The following is an 18,542-nucleotide window of genomic DNA, read 5'->3' on the forward strand; positions in this document are numbered from 1 at the left end:
GCCAAGGACGCCCAGCCAATGCGTGTGCATAATTGCCTTCAGTCTTTAGGCATTGACCAAGCATTACAAATTCCCTTTGAATTTGATATTAATTTTCTTTATGCGAAACTTTAAAGCCCTACTAGATGTCATTTTCTTTGATAACCGTACCTTATGTTTTATTAGTTGGCTTTCCTTTTAATCTAATGGCTTACGTAATTTGAGCCTGGGCAAACAGATTGCCTTCTATTTTATGCAAATCCCAATGAGAAACTTTTTGTGCATTTTAGGCATCTATTGGATCACTCAGTTTTCCCCAGTTGGTAATGGCATTTTGATGACATTTTTTGCATGCCGAAAATGTTGCCAATGCTGCAAGCAAACATATTTTGTTGCATGCATTGACGGCAGACAACATTGTCAACCGGACTAATTCCCAACAGGCTGCGCTTGGCTCTCAGGATTATCCTGGCAATTAGTGTGACCATGTAAATAGATTTGGGTAATTTGATGGGAAAGAGTGACCATTCGCTTTCCACTTAACGGCGAGATATTCAATGGGAAAAAAGCGAGCCAGGGTTGCCACAACTCAAAAAGTGAGTTATCATGCAAGCACTTTTCTAATTACGATTTTGGGGTGCGGCTTCACTCGCAGACTCCGACTCAGTTTGTGTGTGTACTGACTCTGGCAGGCAGGCGGTATGGTCCAGAGCCGGGACAACATTAGCTCGGACAGATTTCCCTGCAGGCCAAAGGCTGAATTTTCCCTGTTGTTGTTGTTGTTGTTGTTGTTGTTGTTGTTGTTATCGTTGTTTGCTGTTGCTTCTGTTATGGATGCAACTTTAAATTGCTTTGCCAGTGAGTTTTTCTAACAGCACTCCCAACTCCTGTCTCTCTCTCTCTCTCTCTTTCTCTAGCTCTCTCTTTTGGTGTGTCTCTTTCGGTCCCTGGTGTAGGAAGCTGACAATGCAGATGAGCCCCGTCTGGTCTCTTCTATGCACTCTTTTCTCGTTCCTGCGGGAATCGCATCAGTGCTCTGATTGCGCATCGCTTCAAAATTTCACAGAGGCAAGCCCCAAAATGCCTGAGTGCGTAATGCGTTTTCCGGCAGCAGCCCCAGGAGAGAGTGTGGATGCGCCTGGATATGACTGGGCTGTTGTTGCCACATCTGACGATATAGTGATAAAGTGCAGACATTTGACAAATTAACTGCTTTGCGCCGGAAATGTTGTTGCAACATTCGACAGGACCAGCAGCAGGCAACAGTAACAACAACAATAAATTCGATGCCCCCAACATTGAGGGAGCCCGCGTCGCCACTCAACTCCAGCACAAACAAACAGAAGCCAAACGCGATGTTGTGCGCTCTGATTGATTTATGAAGCCAGACAACGCTGCGAGCGCTAAGCCCCGAAGGTGTTAGACCATTGATATACGAGCATCAACAAAAGCCAAAAACTTTAAGTCCCATATACAAAAGTAATAACAAATTAAACTTATAGTCAAATGAAAAATGAAAAAGTATCTTACTTGATTCTGACTCAAAGCAAGCGAAAGCACATCGTCACTTACCTAAAATAGAAGGAGAGAAATACGAATTAATTAATTAACTGAATTAATAAAAATATTCAATTTATATTATCAGACTTAAAGTAAATAAAATCTATCAAAAACACTTTAAATTAGACATTTGAACTGCGGAGTCAGCTAAATTATTAAACATTAAACGGCATTGGGGTTGGTTTAATAGCAAGTCATATAGCTAACCATCGATTACTTCAATGGCGTAACAACAGCTGGAAATGCGATATAAGGCAACGTACCCACATTCACAGAGCAGACTGGGAGCATAATGAAATGTGGGGCGAGAATAAGAAATTGTAGCACAGCAGCAGGTGCTCTATATGTGTACATACATACATATGTATTAGGTCGTAAAATGCACGCTTAACACACACATACACATTCACACACACACACACACGTACACACGAAGGGACATAAAACTATTGAAATTGGTTTATAAACATCTGGCCGGAAGTGGGGGCCCCGCACTAAGCGCTACAATTTCGAGTCTAATGCCACAGCCACAAAAGCTGTGCCCAGCGACCTTGGACCGAACTCTGGCTACTCCTGGCTGGCTGGCTGTCGCACAAAGTTTGACACATGTCAAACAGGGCAACCGAGAGCAGCGCGAACAAAGCCAGACAAAAGCTCTTAGATGCCTAGCACACCTGAATGATGTACGAGAGGAGTGGAGAGTCGTAGTCCATAGAAGATCCTGTTGGCTACTGTCGCGGCACGAGCGCACATAAAAATCAACAGTTTATGGCTGACGCATGTCCTTGAGTGACAAAAGTGGCAGCGTCGAAGCACGGCTGCTGAGGTTAACTCTAGGCTCATCCACACACACACACACACACCCACACAATCACACAGATACACATTGCTCCTTGCTCGCATCCCCCTTTAAGTCCCGCAGGACATGGCAAAAGTTGTCGTCTGGTTTGCATCGCAGCTCCTTGGCAAATGTCTTGCCATCTATTTGCATTTTCTATTTATTTCTTTATCCCTTTGGCAAGCCGAATCGACGGCACTTGAGTTTGGCAGCCATTAGTGGCACGTCCTTGTTCTTGTCTCTGTCCTGCCAGCCCCTCTCTCGCCCAGTGTCCGCCACGTTGTTTGTTGTTGTTGCTGCTGCTGTTGCTGTCCCAGAGTCCTCGCCTCTTTGTATCTTCCACTTTGGCACTCATATTTTATTAAGTAGCAAAGTTGACAGGGGATTTAAGGCCTGCCCCTCCTCACCACCACCCACTTACGCTCTCTCTCAAGTAGATTCAAGTGGAACTGTCATTTTGTAAAGTAAATATTGGTAATTTTTATTGAGGACTTTCCCTGCCGTTCTCCCAAATGCGACCTTCGGGCTTATCTCGAATGAAACAAAATCATGGCAAATTACAAATATTTAGTTGTGGAGATGAAAAACCTGAGATCGAACCCAACTCATGCCAAGGAGCATTAGCCAATAACCGAAAGTGATTGCAGCTAGAGACTTAGAAACACATTTCATATTTCCAGTCTCACTCTTAACCCTAGACCCCCCCACCCACCTCCTTTTGCAAACTTTGTTACGCAACGCATCGTTGGGCTCAAAAATTGTATGTTTGCATGTGTCTGCCTGTGTATGTGTGTGTGTGTTCGTTCGAGAATGCAGCAGACCGTAAGAGACAACATAAGCGATAACAAGTATTTTTGGCCAGTTGCTAAGCAGCCAACCCTCATATAGAAACGGATGGAGGAAGGTAGACAGCCATTGGAAAAGCTTGCTTTAACCTCTGCCAGAAAGCATCAATAGAACAGGTGTTGCAAGAGGGGTATACGAAGTAAAAAATGTATTGCATACTTTGGGGAGTCGTTAAATTAAAAGTGAGTGCTGTCTTTATATGTTAAAACATTTCCCTGAGCATATATGGATGCGAGTTTCGACTTAATTGAAAGCCTTCTTATAAATTGCTAGTCTTACATTGTCAATAAAGCGCTATAAATCAAACTGTAGCACAATGGAAATTCGTTTCTTTCAATATAAACACACTTTTTTTTTTTTAGCATACTTTCGTATTCATAAAGGTTCCAAGAGCTTTTGGCACACATCATTTAACTCGGGCGGTTCTCAAACTCTGCCAAAAACCTCTTCAAACATCTGCCTTTCAATTTCAATCAGCACACAATTCAACGCTAATAGCTTTTCTCCAGTTAGGAAAGGCAGGAAATTTTCCAGAGGTCTGTGAGGTTTGAGCTTTTGCTATTTACTTTTCACACAAATTGTTATAAAATATTTAAAAATCATGCTTGAAGGAGCTCTGGAGCCGCAGCGAACCTTGAAAGCGAACCTCGTGAGTCTGGGCAATATTTGGGAAGGTAAATACCAAAAAAAAAAAAATGTATTTATATATATATGTATATATATATATGTAAAGATTTTCAGGCACGCAGCAGCATTTCAACGGCTTCCGTTTTATATGTCGGGCCTATTAAATATGCACACATGTGCGTATGCCTGTGTGCCTCGGGAGACTTTAGGCTCATAACAATGGATATACATGTGTATATGAATAAACTCAATATATATTCCGACTCCGACATTCGCATGAATATTTCAAGTGCAGTGAAAATAAATTGCACAAAATATTTATTTCAATTTCTGTTAGTGTTATCTCGCTTTTCAAATCGTTCTCTACTATTTGCAGTTAGATGAAGTTAAAAAGAAATGTATCTGACAAATATATTATTTGTATATTAGATCACTGTATTATTAACAACTGTTTTTACTCCTCCAACTGCTCCATATCACTTTGTATTATGTACAAGCCTCAATAATTTGCATGTCAAGATTACTTTATCCCACTTGACTGTCGTAAAACATATGGCGGTATTAACGTGGCTTGTTTACTAAATTTGTCACGTTTTATTTGTATCGTTCAGCGTTTTGAAATGGGACAAATTAAACTTAATCAGCCATCAATGAGGCTGGCCAAAAAAAAAAAAAAAAAAAAAAAAAAAAAAAAACACATTCGGCTCAAATTATTCATAACGTTTCGGGAGTAAATTTTCATTGTTCTCGCTGTCACATTTTTGACGCATTCGAGTCAAGGCAATAAAACATGTTTTATTTCATTTGTTTGTGTGGTAGACGATTTAAGGGTCCGTAGCACGTCTCAGTCATTTCCATGCGATTAGTAGGCTCAAAAATTGGCATTAAACTTTATAAATGGCCTGACAATCTTTATTTTTATTTATTCGCGCGCCAAACGCTTTCAATTCAACGTAAAATGGCGACCAGCCAAAGTAACGGAAGACAGCAAGCGCAAAAAATATGAAAAAAAAAAGTTGCCGTCAGACGCAGCCGTTTTCCGTTTTCCATCTTTTTTTTTGACAAGTGGAAAATCAGCTTCCGGCGCCTTTTTATGCTGCGCCCCGGCAAGTTAAGAGCGCAGCAAACCTGAGCAAAGTCTGCAGTTGAAACAAATTTAATTTTCTACTTTTTGGCGGCTGCCAGACAAATAGAAACAAGCCGCAAAAGCCGCCAAGAGACGCCTGCGGCTGACGCACAGCGAACCGGCTACGGCAGCTTCTTTCTGCTGCTGCTGGTTCTTTTATTTTTTTATTTTTTAATTTTCTTTACCCGATTTCAAGCTGCCTTTGATATTTTTATTTTATTTTTATTTATTTGTTTTTTTTTTAGTACAAACTTTTGGATAATTACATTTGGCAGCGACCGTTGCTGTGGAAGCTAAGTCGTCAATATATAACAACAACAAAATATCTAAACACTGAGAAGCAAGCAAAGTCGATGATGCAATGCACTTTATAACAATTGGGTGAAGTGCCATTTAAAAAATAATTTAAAAAAAAAAATTAATAAAAAAAATAATAAAATTCCATTTACATATATAATTGCTTATACAAATATTAGGCGACACTTGATCAGTCAATATCTGGTTTGCTTGTGTGCACATTATTCAGGTACTGACTGTAAACAAACATCTTGAGAGTATGCTGAATCTTTTTATAAGTACGTATTTTATTAACATACATATATACATTGTGATGGTGGGCAACACCGGAACCACAATTCTGTGTAGTATCAATCAAGCGGCCATTTTGTAATATCCGGCTTAAAATGTAATATGCGAAAAGTTGATGGAAATGCCAAGAAACGAACGATGACAGGGGGAAATAAAGAGTAAGCCTCGCCCCCACACATAGATATGCGCATAGTTTAATTGCTTTTTGCGACCAGAAATGTGTACCCACAATGTGGGTCTATAGCAGTTCTTATGTGCAGTCTATATAATTGCCTTCTGCTAGTTGACAAAAGGCTGAAGAGCACAAAGATGTGGGCGAAGTTCTGGGAGCGATGACAGCTGCGAGTGACAGCTATAGAAAATATTAGTGATAAGAGAGAGAACAGATAGTTATAGGATGATAAATAGAAAGAGAGCGAGCCATACCACCTGGAGTGGAACGGACTGAGCAGTAGAGCAGCAAATGTATAGAAGAACAATTGAAGTTCTAAGCAGACGACACGACCAAATATTAGTGAGAGCGAGAGAGACTAAGTAAGGAGCCATTTTAAAAATGTATGCAAATGAAAATAAAGACGAAAACCAAAAGTTGATAACCCGTCGCCAGTTGCTTGTGGCTCGTTGCCCGTTGCCAGTTGCTGACACATGCCACAAACTGTGCACCACACACAGAACTCCAAAAGCAGTCAACACAAAAGCGACAACAATAGAAAAAGAGAGTGAAAAAGGGCGCAGGGGAGTGGGGGGAGGTGGTTGAAGAGTTGTGGACTATTACCATTGTTGGCAGAAGCAGCCGCAACAGTTCACATGGCTCATTTTCTACGGTCAAAGGAAGCAGGATATTCTGGATATATACAACAGCTACAGCAACAACAACAGCAACAGCAGGATATGCCAGACCACTTTTTTATGGTTTGCGTCTTTCGGGCCAACTGCGTTTGTCGCTCGACCCATACATACACGCACGACACATGTATAAATCTGCTGCATGAATGAAATATGGCAAATGTCATTTAACATGACAACTTGATGATAATAATAACAATAACAACAAGAGGAGGAGCGCAGGAGGTGCCAAGGGTATACCAAATATCTTACGGAGAACGTCACACAGCCAGCCTCATTGTTCACATACAAACTCGGGATGGAGGCATGTGACAAGGAGCAAACAGAAAAGGTGAATGGACAATAGACTAAAGCCAAAGAAAAGAAAAGACGCCCAACGATTGAAAGCCCATGTCAAAGAAATAAGAAGCACGAAAAAGTATAGATAAGCACTAAAAGACCAGAGATTAAATGGATATTCTGCTAATGTGCAGGACAGATTATGCTGCATGAGTATAGTATACTGATTCCTTGAAGAATACTATATTAAATAAATAATTGAAAAAAAAAAGAAAGGAATTGAATATAGTAAAATATTATAAGACAACAAGCCGAGAAGAAATTAGGTGTACGTAAAATAAATTAAAATTTAAATCCATTTTGATTAACCAGCTTTTAATCAAACCATCTACCCTAATTAATCGTTCTAGATTTTCAACTTTTGGCTATTCCATATCTCATAAAACACGAAAATAACCATGAAACTGTCATTTATTTGCTTTACATGCGCTCTATAATTATTTTCGTTAGAAACGCATGTGCAAACGGTTAACGGATATGTCTGTTTACCGTAAGTTTCCACTCCTCTATCCCTGGCTGTGCACTGGCAAAAAGCCACAAAAGCACATTGAGTGTAAACCGAGTTGACCGCAAAGCAATTGAAATGCGTACAGTTGATGGCCAACGGCAGAGCCGAAACGAAAAGGAGATATAAAGCGGAATAGCATAAGAGGGGATGCATCGGGTGGAGGATGGCATGCACATGGACAAATACGCCGACACCCACACACACCCACACATAAATTTCAGTTGCAGGCAGAGCTAATGCAGCCGGAAATGTGGTTACATAATATACGCGTCCGTTATGCTGTATTGAGAAGGGACGATAGGAGTGTGTGAGAGAGAGAGAGAGTGTGTGAATGCAGCCAAAAGCCATATACGCAGGCAATCAAAAACCGTTGCCTACTTCTTGGCAAATTATCAGTTTTGATCCGTTGCGAAATGTGACGGAATTTTCATGCCAGCCCAATGGCAAATGAAAATCGCGATTCGATGCAGTGGATATTTTGCAATTATTCTTATGAATATTTATAATTGTGCACCGTTCAATGGAAATCTCCCGAAATGTTTCGCCAAAAATAAGATGAAATTGAAAACTGAAACCGAAAAACCAGGCAAAAATGTTTTCAAACAAAAGCATTTAAAAGTTGGGAAATTAGTTGGGTTAGTGGGGGTATTTGGCTAGTTCGTAAGGCACACAGTTCCTGAAGGGACTCGAACAGGGAGACCAACATTTCAGCATCCGCTGCAAAAAAAATAAAAACCGCAATGAAATTTCCGGAAGTTGTGCATAAAATGGGCTATGCATACGGAAATCATCAACTCAATGGGTGAACAGGAATCATGTCAGAGGGGAAGAAGGAGCGTGCCGAGGCCAGACTGCAGCATGGCAACTAGAGGGCGAGAGAACTGGATTTAACTGACCAGCAACAATGGAATGACGCCAAATGAAATGCCAAAAACAATGCAAACGGCTGCCAACTTCCGGCGAGCAGAAAATGCACTGATGAAGCCAGAGAGAGAACGAGACAGAACGTGAGAGAGGGTGAGTGAGTGAGTAGAGGATAATAATGACAGAGAGCAATAGAGGCGACTGCTGCTGCTGCTGCTGATGATGATGATGATGATGATGACCTTCACTGTGCTGCTACTGCGGGCTGCTGCTCAGTTGACCAGAAAGGAGCTGTGGAGAGTCCTGGTCAGGGTCGCAGCTGCGTTAGCTGTGGGCGGTATCGTTTTTCCTTTCCTTTATTTTTTTTTTTTTTTATAATTTCTGCTTTTATTGTTTCATATTTCAGTGTAATTTAGACGCGTGGCTGAACTTGGTTCATGACTCATTTGATTTCAATGGCAAAAACTGTTCAGTTGGCAGCGAAAGTATTCAACAATCGAACAATGCAGTCAAACGTTTAACAGACACACACACACACACGCACAATTGCCCAGCAGATTAAACCAACAATTGATCGAAAAATGTGCTTCTCATAAGTGAAAAGGGTTGGAAAATCAGCTGTCGCTACAGAAATTCATTTAGATTGGCAAACTATTTAATAAATTAATTGACTAAATTTTTAATTTGTGTTATACTATAGCATTATTGTTATTGGCCCCACTGTGGCCAACTAACTACAAACTAATCATAACTCATACAAGTTTTAAATATGCACGTTGAGGGTCATTTCCAGCTTGGCAGCTGGCAGAGAGCAAACAGCAAATCCCACAGGCGTTGTCCAATGATGAGCTTTCAGTTTTAAGCGCTTTACCAGTTGGTTGCGCTACATTCCGCAAATGTAATGCGCTTTATGCCATAAGGATGGAGGCGGAGGCAGGAGAGGGGCTTTGGAGCGGAAGTGTTGGGCAACTGAGCAGCTAACCATGTGATTTTGGTGCAGAGTTTGCAATTGATACGAGGCGAGGAGGAGAGAGAGAGAGAGAGGGAGCTAGAGACGGAGAGCAAGCAGTTGTTAGGGATTAGTATGGAACAATTGTTGAAGTGGACTGCTGCGGGAACAGACAGACAGTCAACCACACGACATGGTATGTACATAAATGTTTAATAACTGAAGTAGAAAATTAATTTTTATGTTAAACATTTTGTTGGATTTTTCTGCATTTTTTTCTGAGAAAGACAAGATACAAAGGACGAGCAATGAATGACTTCAAGCCCTGCAAACATATTTTACATAATTCTACTCAAAAAGTTCAAACTTAATAAACAATTCTATTTGAAGCAGATGCTTAACAGCAGCTACAACAACAACGACAAAAACAACAACAACAAAACAATAAACAAGCAGCAGCGGCAGGAACAAAGTGTAATAAAAGGAATTTCGCTTTCATGTTTTGCACCGCTGGGGACTGCACGTAGTCTCGTTTTTCTTCCTTTGCGCCTTCAATGTTTAAACTTGGCTGCCTCTTTACACACACACACACACACACACACACGCACAAGCACAACTACTCCCACTTCCACAGCGATACAGACACACCCACATGTAGAGAATCTACATAAACATGACCCAGCAAAGGTGCGTTGTCGTATAACCTGAAGCCAATGCACTGCGCGGCAAAGAATGTTATGATTTTTTCCTATACCCTATACCATAAAAATGGGCATTTCAGTTTCTGTTAAGCAGTTGGAAATTACTATTATAAAATTTTATGACTAATACTCATTGGAGTTTTAGAAAATATCTTCCGACTTTTGTTGTTTAGTATTGAAGCTGTCTTTCATTAATCAATATCCAGCCTCAGGGTCATGTTTCATAAATAAGTGTCTTATGCTCATTTGCCGAATACTCTACATTTCTTTATTGCTTTTATTTGGTCTGGCTAAGTTGGGCTTCACCTTTGCCAGGACAATGCTTAGAGGCGTTTGGTAGGTAACCTCCTGCTGCTGCTGTTCTCGGCAGTAGCGTTGCAGCTTTTGTTTAAATTTCAATCAAAAACAAATTTTCAAAGCTGCTTATGAGCAGCATTATAGCAGCAGTGGCGGCAGAGGCGGCAGAAACGGGAGCAGAGGAAACTCTGGTAAGTTGCATGCCGCAGGGCGAAAAGGCGGTGCGAGCACACGCTCTAAACGCATAAAGCTGCCGAGCAGACTGCAACAAGTTAGCAATACAAGGGTGAAAGCAGAGTGAAAGGAGAGAGGGCAAAGAAAGAGTGGGAAAATGCACAACACTAAATTGCCGCTGGTGAGTTAACAGCAACAACTACACGAAGACAAACACAGCCACAGACACTCCCGTTTCAATTCACTTACCGCCAGCAAAGGCAAAAGGCTAGAGGCCAGGAACGGGGGCAGGGATCGGGACGGGAACACGGACAGCAATAGAGGCTGCCACGAGAGCAACAGAGTCACCGAGTCTTATGTTTAACTACAATTTGCCGCCGGGACATAGACACATTCACAGGCACAGCACACACACACACACACACACATACACAAGGACCCTAGGTAAGCTAAGAGCGAGCATGCAACATGGTGCAAAGTTTTCTACATAATTAGAAATATAAAACTGCGGGGTCTTATATGCGCAAGAGGGCTAGCCAAGTCAGCTCAGAGTTAGGAGCGGGTCTTTAATAATGATTTGTTTTTAAGGTTCATTTGCCTGGGCTCCGATACGAAGTTGCGCCCAGCTGAAGCTGAGGAATGAAGTGCAGTGTAAATGTCTTGACTTCTTGTGTTTGTTGAGCCCCTAAGCGTGCCGCTCAGGCAGTTGAGGCTCTAGGGGAGCTACTCACGGAAAGCGAAAGAGAGAGAGAGAGAGGGAGAGAGTGGGGGCGAGTAACTATGATTGCCAGAATCCAGTTACGTTTCTGTGGCCTCTTCGTTCTAGGCCATTAATGAAATGTTCGCCCGAACTTTTGTTGTTTATGCAAAAATTTTATATTTTTGACCCTAAATGTTGCACACATATACACACATACATGAGCACATACGCACACATCCACAAAACAGAGTTTGCTACACTCAGGTACATGGCTACAAAGTGCTCTCTATTTTTAATTAATTAAGAGTTTTGCCCCATGAGCTTGCAACTAAATGGACAAAACTCATGCTACAGCTACAGTGAAAATTGCCTAAGTGCAACACATCTCAAAATAACTTCAACAATACGCAGAATAAACGAATGGAAATTCAAGTGGATAAAAACTGAGCAAATTTAAACATAAATGTGAGACAAAGGGATAAATTATATGGCCCGATAAAATATACGTTATTTAAGCTTCAATTTATCCGTACACTGCCTTGAAAGAAACTTTGACCAGCCCACATTGGGCTATTTTACTGTAAATCAAATTGTGGATGGGTTTGTGTGTAACACGCCCATTAAAGTCGCATCCTCACGCACAACAAGCAGACCCTCAGACACATAATAACTGAAGCGCACGCAAAAATAAATTAGCTATAAAATCCGAGCAGTTAAAAGCCTACCTGAGGGCTCACTTTCGCAAAGCTCTCGCTCCTTCTACTTCCACAGCGCACGCCGCCCGCAGAAAACTTTTACTAATTGCGTAATAATCTCATTACATTTAAAAATACATTTACAACAGCATTTATACCTGCCCCAAGGCCAGAATATGTTTTGCAGAGAGAGAGAGAGAGAGAGAGATACGGAAAAGAAGAGAAATGCGATAAGAGTAAACAGCAGATCCAATTGAAAGAAAGGAGACAGCAGTCACTCAACAGAAACAAAACAGAGCAAAAACTCTGCCGCCCGGAAGCGTTGATAAATGATAGCCCCAAAAACTTAAAACTCCACCCAAATTTCCCACAACGGCGTGGAAATAAATCAAAACAATATAAGAACAAGAAGATGTCGAGACTTCAGACAATGACAAAAAGCCACTAAAAACTGTCAAAATTGCGTCAGCTTATGAATATGAAATGCTCCAAACGGCAAATTATGTAAAAGCATGACACAAGTTGTTCAAAACCGAAGCCTTGAACAAGAAGAACAAGACACCCCCAGCATCCTCGGCACCCCCATGAGGAAATCATCCAGAAAGCATCTCAAACATAAGCCCCACCGCACCACTGAAACCTGAAAGCGAAACGCATATCGTCAGATCCAGCCTTGGCTTTCATAATGAGTGAAATGTCACAAGTTGACGCAAGTAAATATTTAAATGTCAGATTTCTATATGACAAAACAGCAACCACTTGCACTGCCTTCGTCAGCCCCCCTTGTGGCTGTGCCATCATTCGAAAACCCCAGGCAAGACCAAAATATGTCTCATAATTTTGGGTGCTGTAGAAAATTCATTCAAAGACTGACGAAATTCCTGCTGACTGCCTGTCATTTCTCTTGATTTACCTCGCCATCTCGCAGTCTCTCTCTTTATCTCTCTTTCTCATACTATCTGTCTCTCTCAGTATCATGCGGGTGTTTAGTTCCAAGCATTTTATGAGCACTGGCTTGCTTCTGCTTCTGGATAGATGAGAAGATGCAACTTCTGCTCCGCCTCGACATATCTCCTAGCATCCTCTTCTCTTATTAGGAGTTTAGTATTTTCTCTGTTTGTCTCTAATGCTCACACTACGTCAGTCTCTGCGTTTCGGTTCTATGAATGCAAAATATGCTCGACCGCCGTTTGACATTTACAAATGACAAACATTTGACAAACAAAATGTCCTTTTGCCGGCCCCAGCAGGAGCAGGAGCAGAAGCAGGAGCAGGAGCATTGTCATAAGCGTTTAATGTGTGCGCTACAAGTGTGCTGGAGGCGTGGCATATCTGGCGTAGCACCCGCAGCAGCAACTTGCTGCAAGTTTGCGTGTTATTACCTCAAGCTCAAGTTGAACAACGAAGAACAATTAAAATACAAGCAAATCGAGGGAACGGCGCGTGGATGCGAATGAGATGGACACAACGAGAGCAGGGCGAATATAAATCCTTGGAAATGAAATGCATTTAATGAATGAGCAAGATTAACATCAAAAGGCTTGAGTATACAAATTGTTAAACAAACAACATAAAAAACTTCCTGAAAAAGTCTTATTCAAATATATTTCAATTGCGTTTTAATTGCCTTTTCATAATTATTATGAGTATCGGTTGTAAGAATGTTCAAGGAGTTGTAAGAAAGAGAGAAAGAGAAAACCTGACAGCAATGGTCGGAAAGAAAGACACAAATGATGAAGAATTTCAATGAATTCATTAAAAAATTTCATATAAAATTGAACATTTCGAAAAGCAAAGCTAAGTGAAAGATATACACAAAGTAATTCAGTTTTATAACAAAATACATTCGATATTTTATAAACCTATTTTCGATATTCGATATATCAACAACCACAAATCTGAACAAGTCCTGTATAAGTGTTCAGCTTAAGTTGAATTTACTGTAGTTAGTTCGCGCTGCTACCTCAGCAACAATTCTGACGGAACGTACTACACCTGCACACCGCATTGGGTCATTACTTTTAATAAAGTCTAGGCCTCTGCCACTACTACGCGCAGTACGCTTTTGTTCTATGTGTCCTGTGCGCGTCCTGTGTGTCCTGGGTGTGGCCAGCACGCACCTACGCCTGCCTAGCCAGCCCAGGGATGGGCCGTTCTCTCTGGCTATGTTTACAGACGGGCCCAAAAGTGGTTGCACTCTCAATAGACTGCCGTCGTTTATTTTTTGTTTTTGCTTTTTTCGTTGTTGCCTGGCCAGCAGGTCCGTGTAAATATTTGGCTTTAATAGAATTAAATGATGAAGAAGCGTTAACGGGACGGAGGGAAAAAGAAAATTACTTGCCACCCCTGCTAACAAGCGCCAGGGGTCGGGGTCTACACTTAAATTAATAAAGTAAATAATAAGCATTTCGTGCGTAGCAGGACACAGCTCGACCAGCTGGACAGGTGGACAGTGGACAGGTGGCTACGGCCGCGTTGAAAGTGAATTTAACGTCATTTATGTGGCTTAAAAAACTGCGACGAAAAAATGGTTGTCCATTCTTGCCGGGCATCCAGTCAGTTTTCGTCTTTTATTTCCCGGAGCAGTTTTCTGGGTTGATTAATTTATGGTCCTGGACCAAGGAGCACTAACGGGGGGGGACAACACTGTTCTGCGGCTCCTTGGCTCCAGCACATTGCAGTAGTTAGCGCCTAATCCAGCTCAATGTGGCTCAGCTGCCGAGGCAACCGACAGGGCCGGGCCGCGACTGCTTGGACTAAGCGCATTTGCGGCCGGGCCGGGCTTAAAGGCTCTCCGACTGTGGTGCTGGAAAATGACTTTGAAACTGAAAATGAAAATAATTATGCGGCTGCTCTCAAGTGGCTGGCACTCTATTCTAATGCCTCGATTACACTTCGAATATCCGTTTATCGGGAACTGAACTTAAAGCTGACTTACGCAATGTCTGGTCAAATAATTGAGAACGCCTTTGGCAGGACTTGAACTTACCTAAAACGAGAAGATGAGGGAAATACCAAATTAAATTTAAATTAATTTCAGCAACAATAACATGAATTTGCAAATCGAGACAAGTGACAGGATAAGCCTGAGGAGATAGATAGGCGACATTGTTGTCCTGTCAAAATCTTTGAAATAAATTGCCTTTTCTGTTGCCTAATTTTAAAGTCCCTACTTAAAAATCCATTAAAAATTTGCATGAATCCATAAAAAGGGACAGCAAATGAGTAAAAAATAACGAAAGAGTTGCGTAACGCACCCGAGATACTCTACAAATGTAATGTGAGCTGGGAGTAAGGGACAAAAATAATAAATGAAATTTAATATGATGGATGAAAGTTGACAATAGAATTATTTATATATATTATAAATAATTTCAGACTTTTTAGTTAAAGAGTCTATTTTCTAATTTAACTGGCTTTCTTTTCAAGTCATTTCAATTGAAGACTTTTTCATAAACTGCTCTTAATACACTCGTCTCAGACCGAGTGAAAGTGTAGACATAAATTCGGTATTTTATTTCGTTGTTCCATCTTGGGCAACTCATGAGATTGATAAGAAGCTGTCGTTAATTTGCATCAAATCAATTTCTCTTCGACAGATGCCCGCCCTGCCCTAGTCTGTTTTGTTGCCTTGGCCTAGGCGTAGGCGACATAAAAATGCAAATTTTGTTGCTGTTGGTTTCAAAAGGGACATTCATGGGGGCATGAGACGCATGAAGAGCGGCAATGGCGGGAGCAAGGCGACCAGCAAAAGGAGCTCGAATGCCTCAGCTTGACATGAAGAGAAGAGATGTTCGCATATGTGACATGGCAACAAAAATTGCTAAAATATTATTACAAGTAATAGGCAAAAGGAGCAACAACATTTTGTGCGGCACACGGGGAGGGGGGGACAGAACGACAGAAAAGGGTGTTGAAATTGATGCCAGTGGCAGACAGGCAGGCCAGGCTGGCTGGCTGGATGGCTGGATGGCTGGAGGCATCAGCATGCTGATGATGATGGGGATGATGCCCGCCTATATCAATAGGCATATCAATACAGCCGACTCACACACATACACGGACATACACATTCCACACACACTTCGCACCCCCAGTTGGCCCTAGCCTGCGGTTAGACGTGCTCAAAATACATTAAAAGTTAGACAGCAAACGGGAACTGCGACCGAAGGGCAGAGCGGGACGGGGCAGGGGCGAGCCGAGGGGTGCGCACTTCGGGGCATTTTCTATACAAACAAATTGCTGCGTACGCGACTTGAAAGCCAAAAATTGATTGATGTTACTTTGCGTAGTCGTGGCGTAGTCTGCTTTTAGGCCAAGTTAAGGCAGAGAGCTGGCTGAGGGGCGACAGAGAGTGGTAGAAAGTTGGCTCTAATGCGATTTTGAGTGCTCATTGTTGACCATTACACGAACGGAGGAGAAAAGCCAAGTTTCGTATGCGGCTTTTGACTGTTTTCGCTGTGCTATGGCCCAACGCCTTGAGAAATGCGCATTTAATTGAGTGTGCAGAGCCTAATGGCTGGGGCGGGCAGCTGCAGCGGTGGGGACAGGAACTGGCGTTTGCGGGGATAATTGAATAACTGTCAGCACTTTAATTAGAGCGTAAAAAATTGCAATTGCAATGACATAATTGCAATTGCGCAGCAGCAAAAGCAGCTGCAAGTGGCAGCATTTGTTGGCAACGCATTTATCTCGACCTTATTTAAGACAGGCCAAGAGAATTAGAAAGCGCCCCAGAGGGAGGGAGGCAGGCGACGCCAGACGTATATTTATGATATTTATTGAAATCCGCATCTGCTGCTGCATCTGCATCTGCTTGTTATGTGCTGCTATGTTGGCCACAATTTCTATCCAATTAAAGCACAGCGAATTGTCTAACCTTTTGTGTAATGATTTCATTTACACAGACGGAGAGGGACCGAGTGAGAGATACACAGATAGAGTGAGAAAGAGACACACAGAGAGAGTGAGAAAGAGACAGCAACTGACAGCTGAAAACAAGAATTAAATCCAATTTGAATCAAAAACAAAAAACAAAAAAAAGTTGCAAACAAACTTTCGCATTTAAATTCAATTTACGGAAATTTAGCAACAACTGTTTGCAAAATTTACGACTACATTTCTTTTGTTTTAGTGACGCGATTTCGGAAATAGTTAATGACAGCTCTTTAATTAGTGAGCCATACTTTAGATACATTTGTAATTTGTATCCAATTATCTCTTTTGCTAAATAGAAATGGAATTACTGTTAAAATGTTACCGTTGCGAATTGATTGAATACATTTATAGTAGCAGTACAGAAGCGGCAGATGTAGTAGTTGCTAGTTTTTGTTGTAGTTGTAGTATTTGAAATAAATAGTAGAGTAGGAATAGTAGTAGTAGTTAGTAGTCAATAATTATAGTAGGCCTGCTGGCTGATCTTAATGCAGTAGTAGAGAGAATTGTATACGATTCAGTTTTAGAAATAATTGTATCGATTATCAATATTTCATTTATTATAAATATATAAAGAGAAGTCTTAGACTATTGTGTTAAATCAAAGGTTGAGGAAAGAGAGAAATGCAATATGGACAAGAGAATAAGAATGTAGGACTAAGTAAAGTCATTCATGAATTCCTTCAAAAACTAAAGTAAAATAAGAGAGGGGGAGAGAGAGAGAGAGAGAGCGAGAGAGAGAGGGAGAGGGAGAGGGATAGAGAGAGAGAGAGAGAAAGCGCGAGAGTGAGAGAGAGTGAGAGAGAGAGAGAGTGAGAGAGAGAGAGAGAGAGAGAAAGCGCGAGAGTGAGAGAGAGAGAGAGAGAGAAAGCGCGAGAGTGAGAGAGAGAGAGAGAGAGAGAGAAAGCGCGAGAGTGAGAGAGAGAGAGAGAGAGAGAGAAAGCGCGAGAGTGAGAGAGAGAGAGAGAGAGAGAGAAAGCGCGAGAGTGAGAGAAAGATCAAGTTAGACTTGAGCACAAGTTATAATATTAGAAACACAATGCGCCGTAAGATAATAATATTCTAGCAAAAGAAACATGATAAATCACGCACAGTACACAGATATAACAGGACCACACCTATAAAAGCAATACAACTTTATTGTGAGATTGTTCTTTGTTTGCTGTACTTTAATAATAAAATCGGTTACATTTGCCTAAAGCCTCGCGGCATGTTAAATGAAGTCACCAGGCTGCCATTCTTGACGCCATTGCGAATAACGAAAACACATGTTGAAGATAAAGATATACATTTATGTGCATTTATATAGGTAATATCCGCAGCAATCAGGCAAAGAGGCGTGTCCCTCGCACGCCCTCGCATTTTGGGCCATAAAAACACTCCGCTCGAAAAATCGCATTTTCCATGTTGCGCCCGCAAAGTATGCAACATTTATTTTTAATGCCAGAATAAAAAATAAAAGAAAAGCAAAACATATTTTCTTTCCTTCTCTTTTTTTGCGTTTTATGCATATTCGGCATGTATAAATTTTTACGCGCTTAGAATATCAATTTGGTAGATGCGATTTGGCCATAAATGCGGTACGCAAAAACAACAAAATGCATAAATTCATGGCATATTTGCCGAATATATCCCTCTCTATCTTACAGCCATATTTGTCTCTATTGCACGCAATGCCTGTCAGATTTTTCTTTTTTTTTTTTTTTTTGACTGCACTGTTTGCTGTAGCATTTAAAAATTCATTTCGTTGTTTGTTGATTTTTTTGGTTTGTTGTTCTTTTTCTTTTTTTATTTTTAGTTTTTTGTTTGTTTATGTTTTTGCTGCCGCGTTTGTGACATGTTTTCCTGTGGTTTTCAAGCGTTTTTTAACGCGCTAGCATTTTACTTTTAGTTTTGGTTGCTGTAAGTTGGACATGTTGCGGTTTTTGTTTGTTAAATTAAATTATGCGGTTTCGCAGACACACACACAC

The 18,542-nt window shown here is 41.2% G+C and overlaps 1 protein-coding gene across 18 annotated transcripts in view; it reads right to left on the minus strand.

Moving 5' to 3' along the window:
• Positions 1-18,542, minus strand: part of pum (pumilio) — a 203,453-nt gene that overhangs the window by 32,905 nt on the left and 152,006 nt on the right. For 6 of the 18 annotated variants that reach the window (XM_089476460.1, XM_089476467.1, XM_089476466.1 and 3 more), the window contains 2 exons: positions 14,576-14,626; positions 1,510-1,551 (listed from right to left, as the gene is read on the minus strand). The exons of 7 other annotated variants lie outside the window; for them this stretch is intronic. In XM_089476460.1, coding sequence (XP_089332586.1) covers positions 1,510-1,551; positions 14,576-14,626 — 93 coding nt within the window. The remainder of the gene's footprint in view (positions 1-1,509; positions 1,552-14,575; positions 14,627-18,542) is intronic. 5 more of the 18 variants (XM_089476469.1, XM_089476468.1, XM_089476463.1 and 2 more) reach the window with 1 other exon arrangement.

Source organism: Drosophila arizonae, chromosome 2 (assembly GCF_054131065.1).
Source record: "Drosophila arizonae isolate 15081-1271.41 chromosome 2, UAZ_ARI_1.0, whole genome shotgun sequence".
Classification (NCBI taxonomy): domain Eukaryota; kingdom Metazoa; phylum Arthropoda; class Insecta; order Diptera; family Drosophilidae; genus Drosophila; species Drosophila arizonae.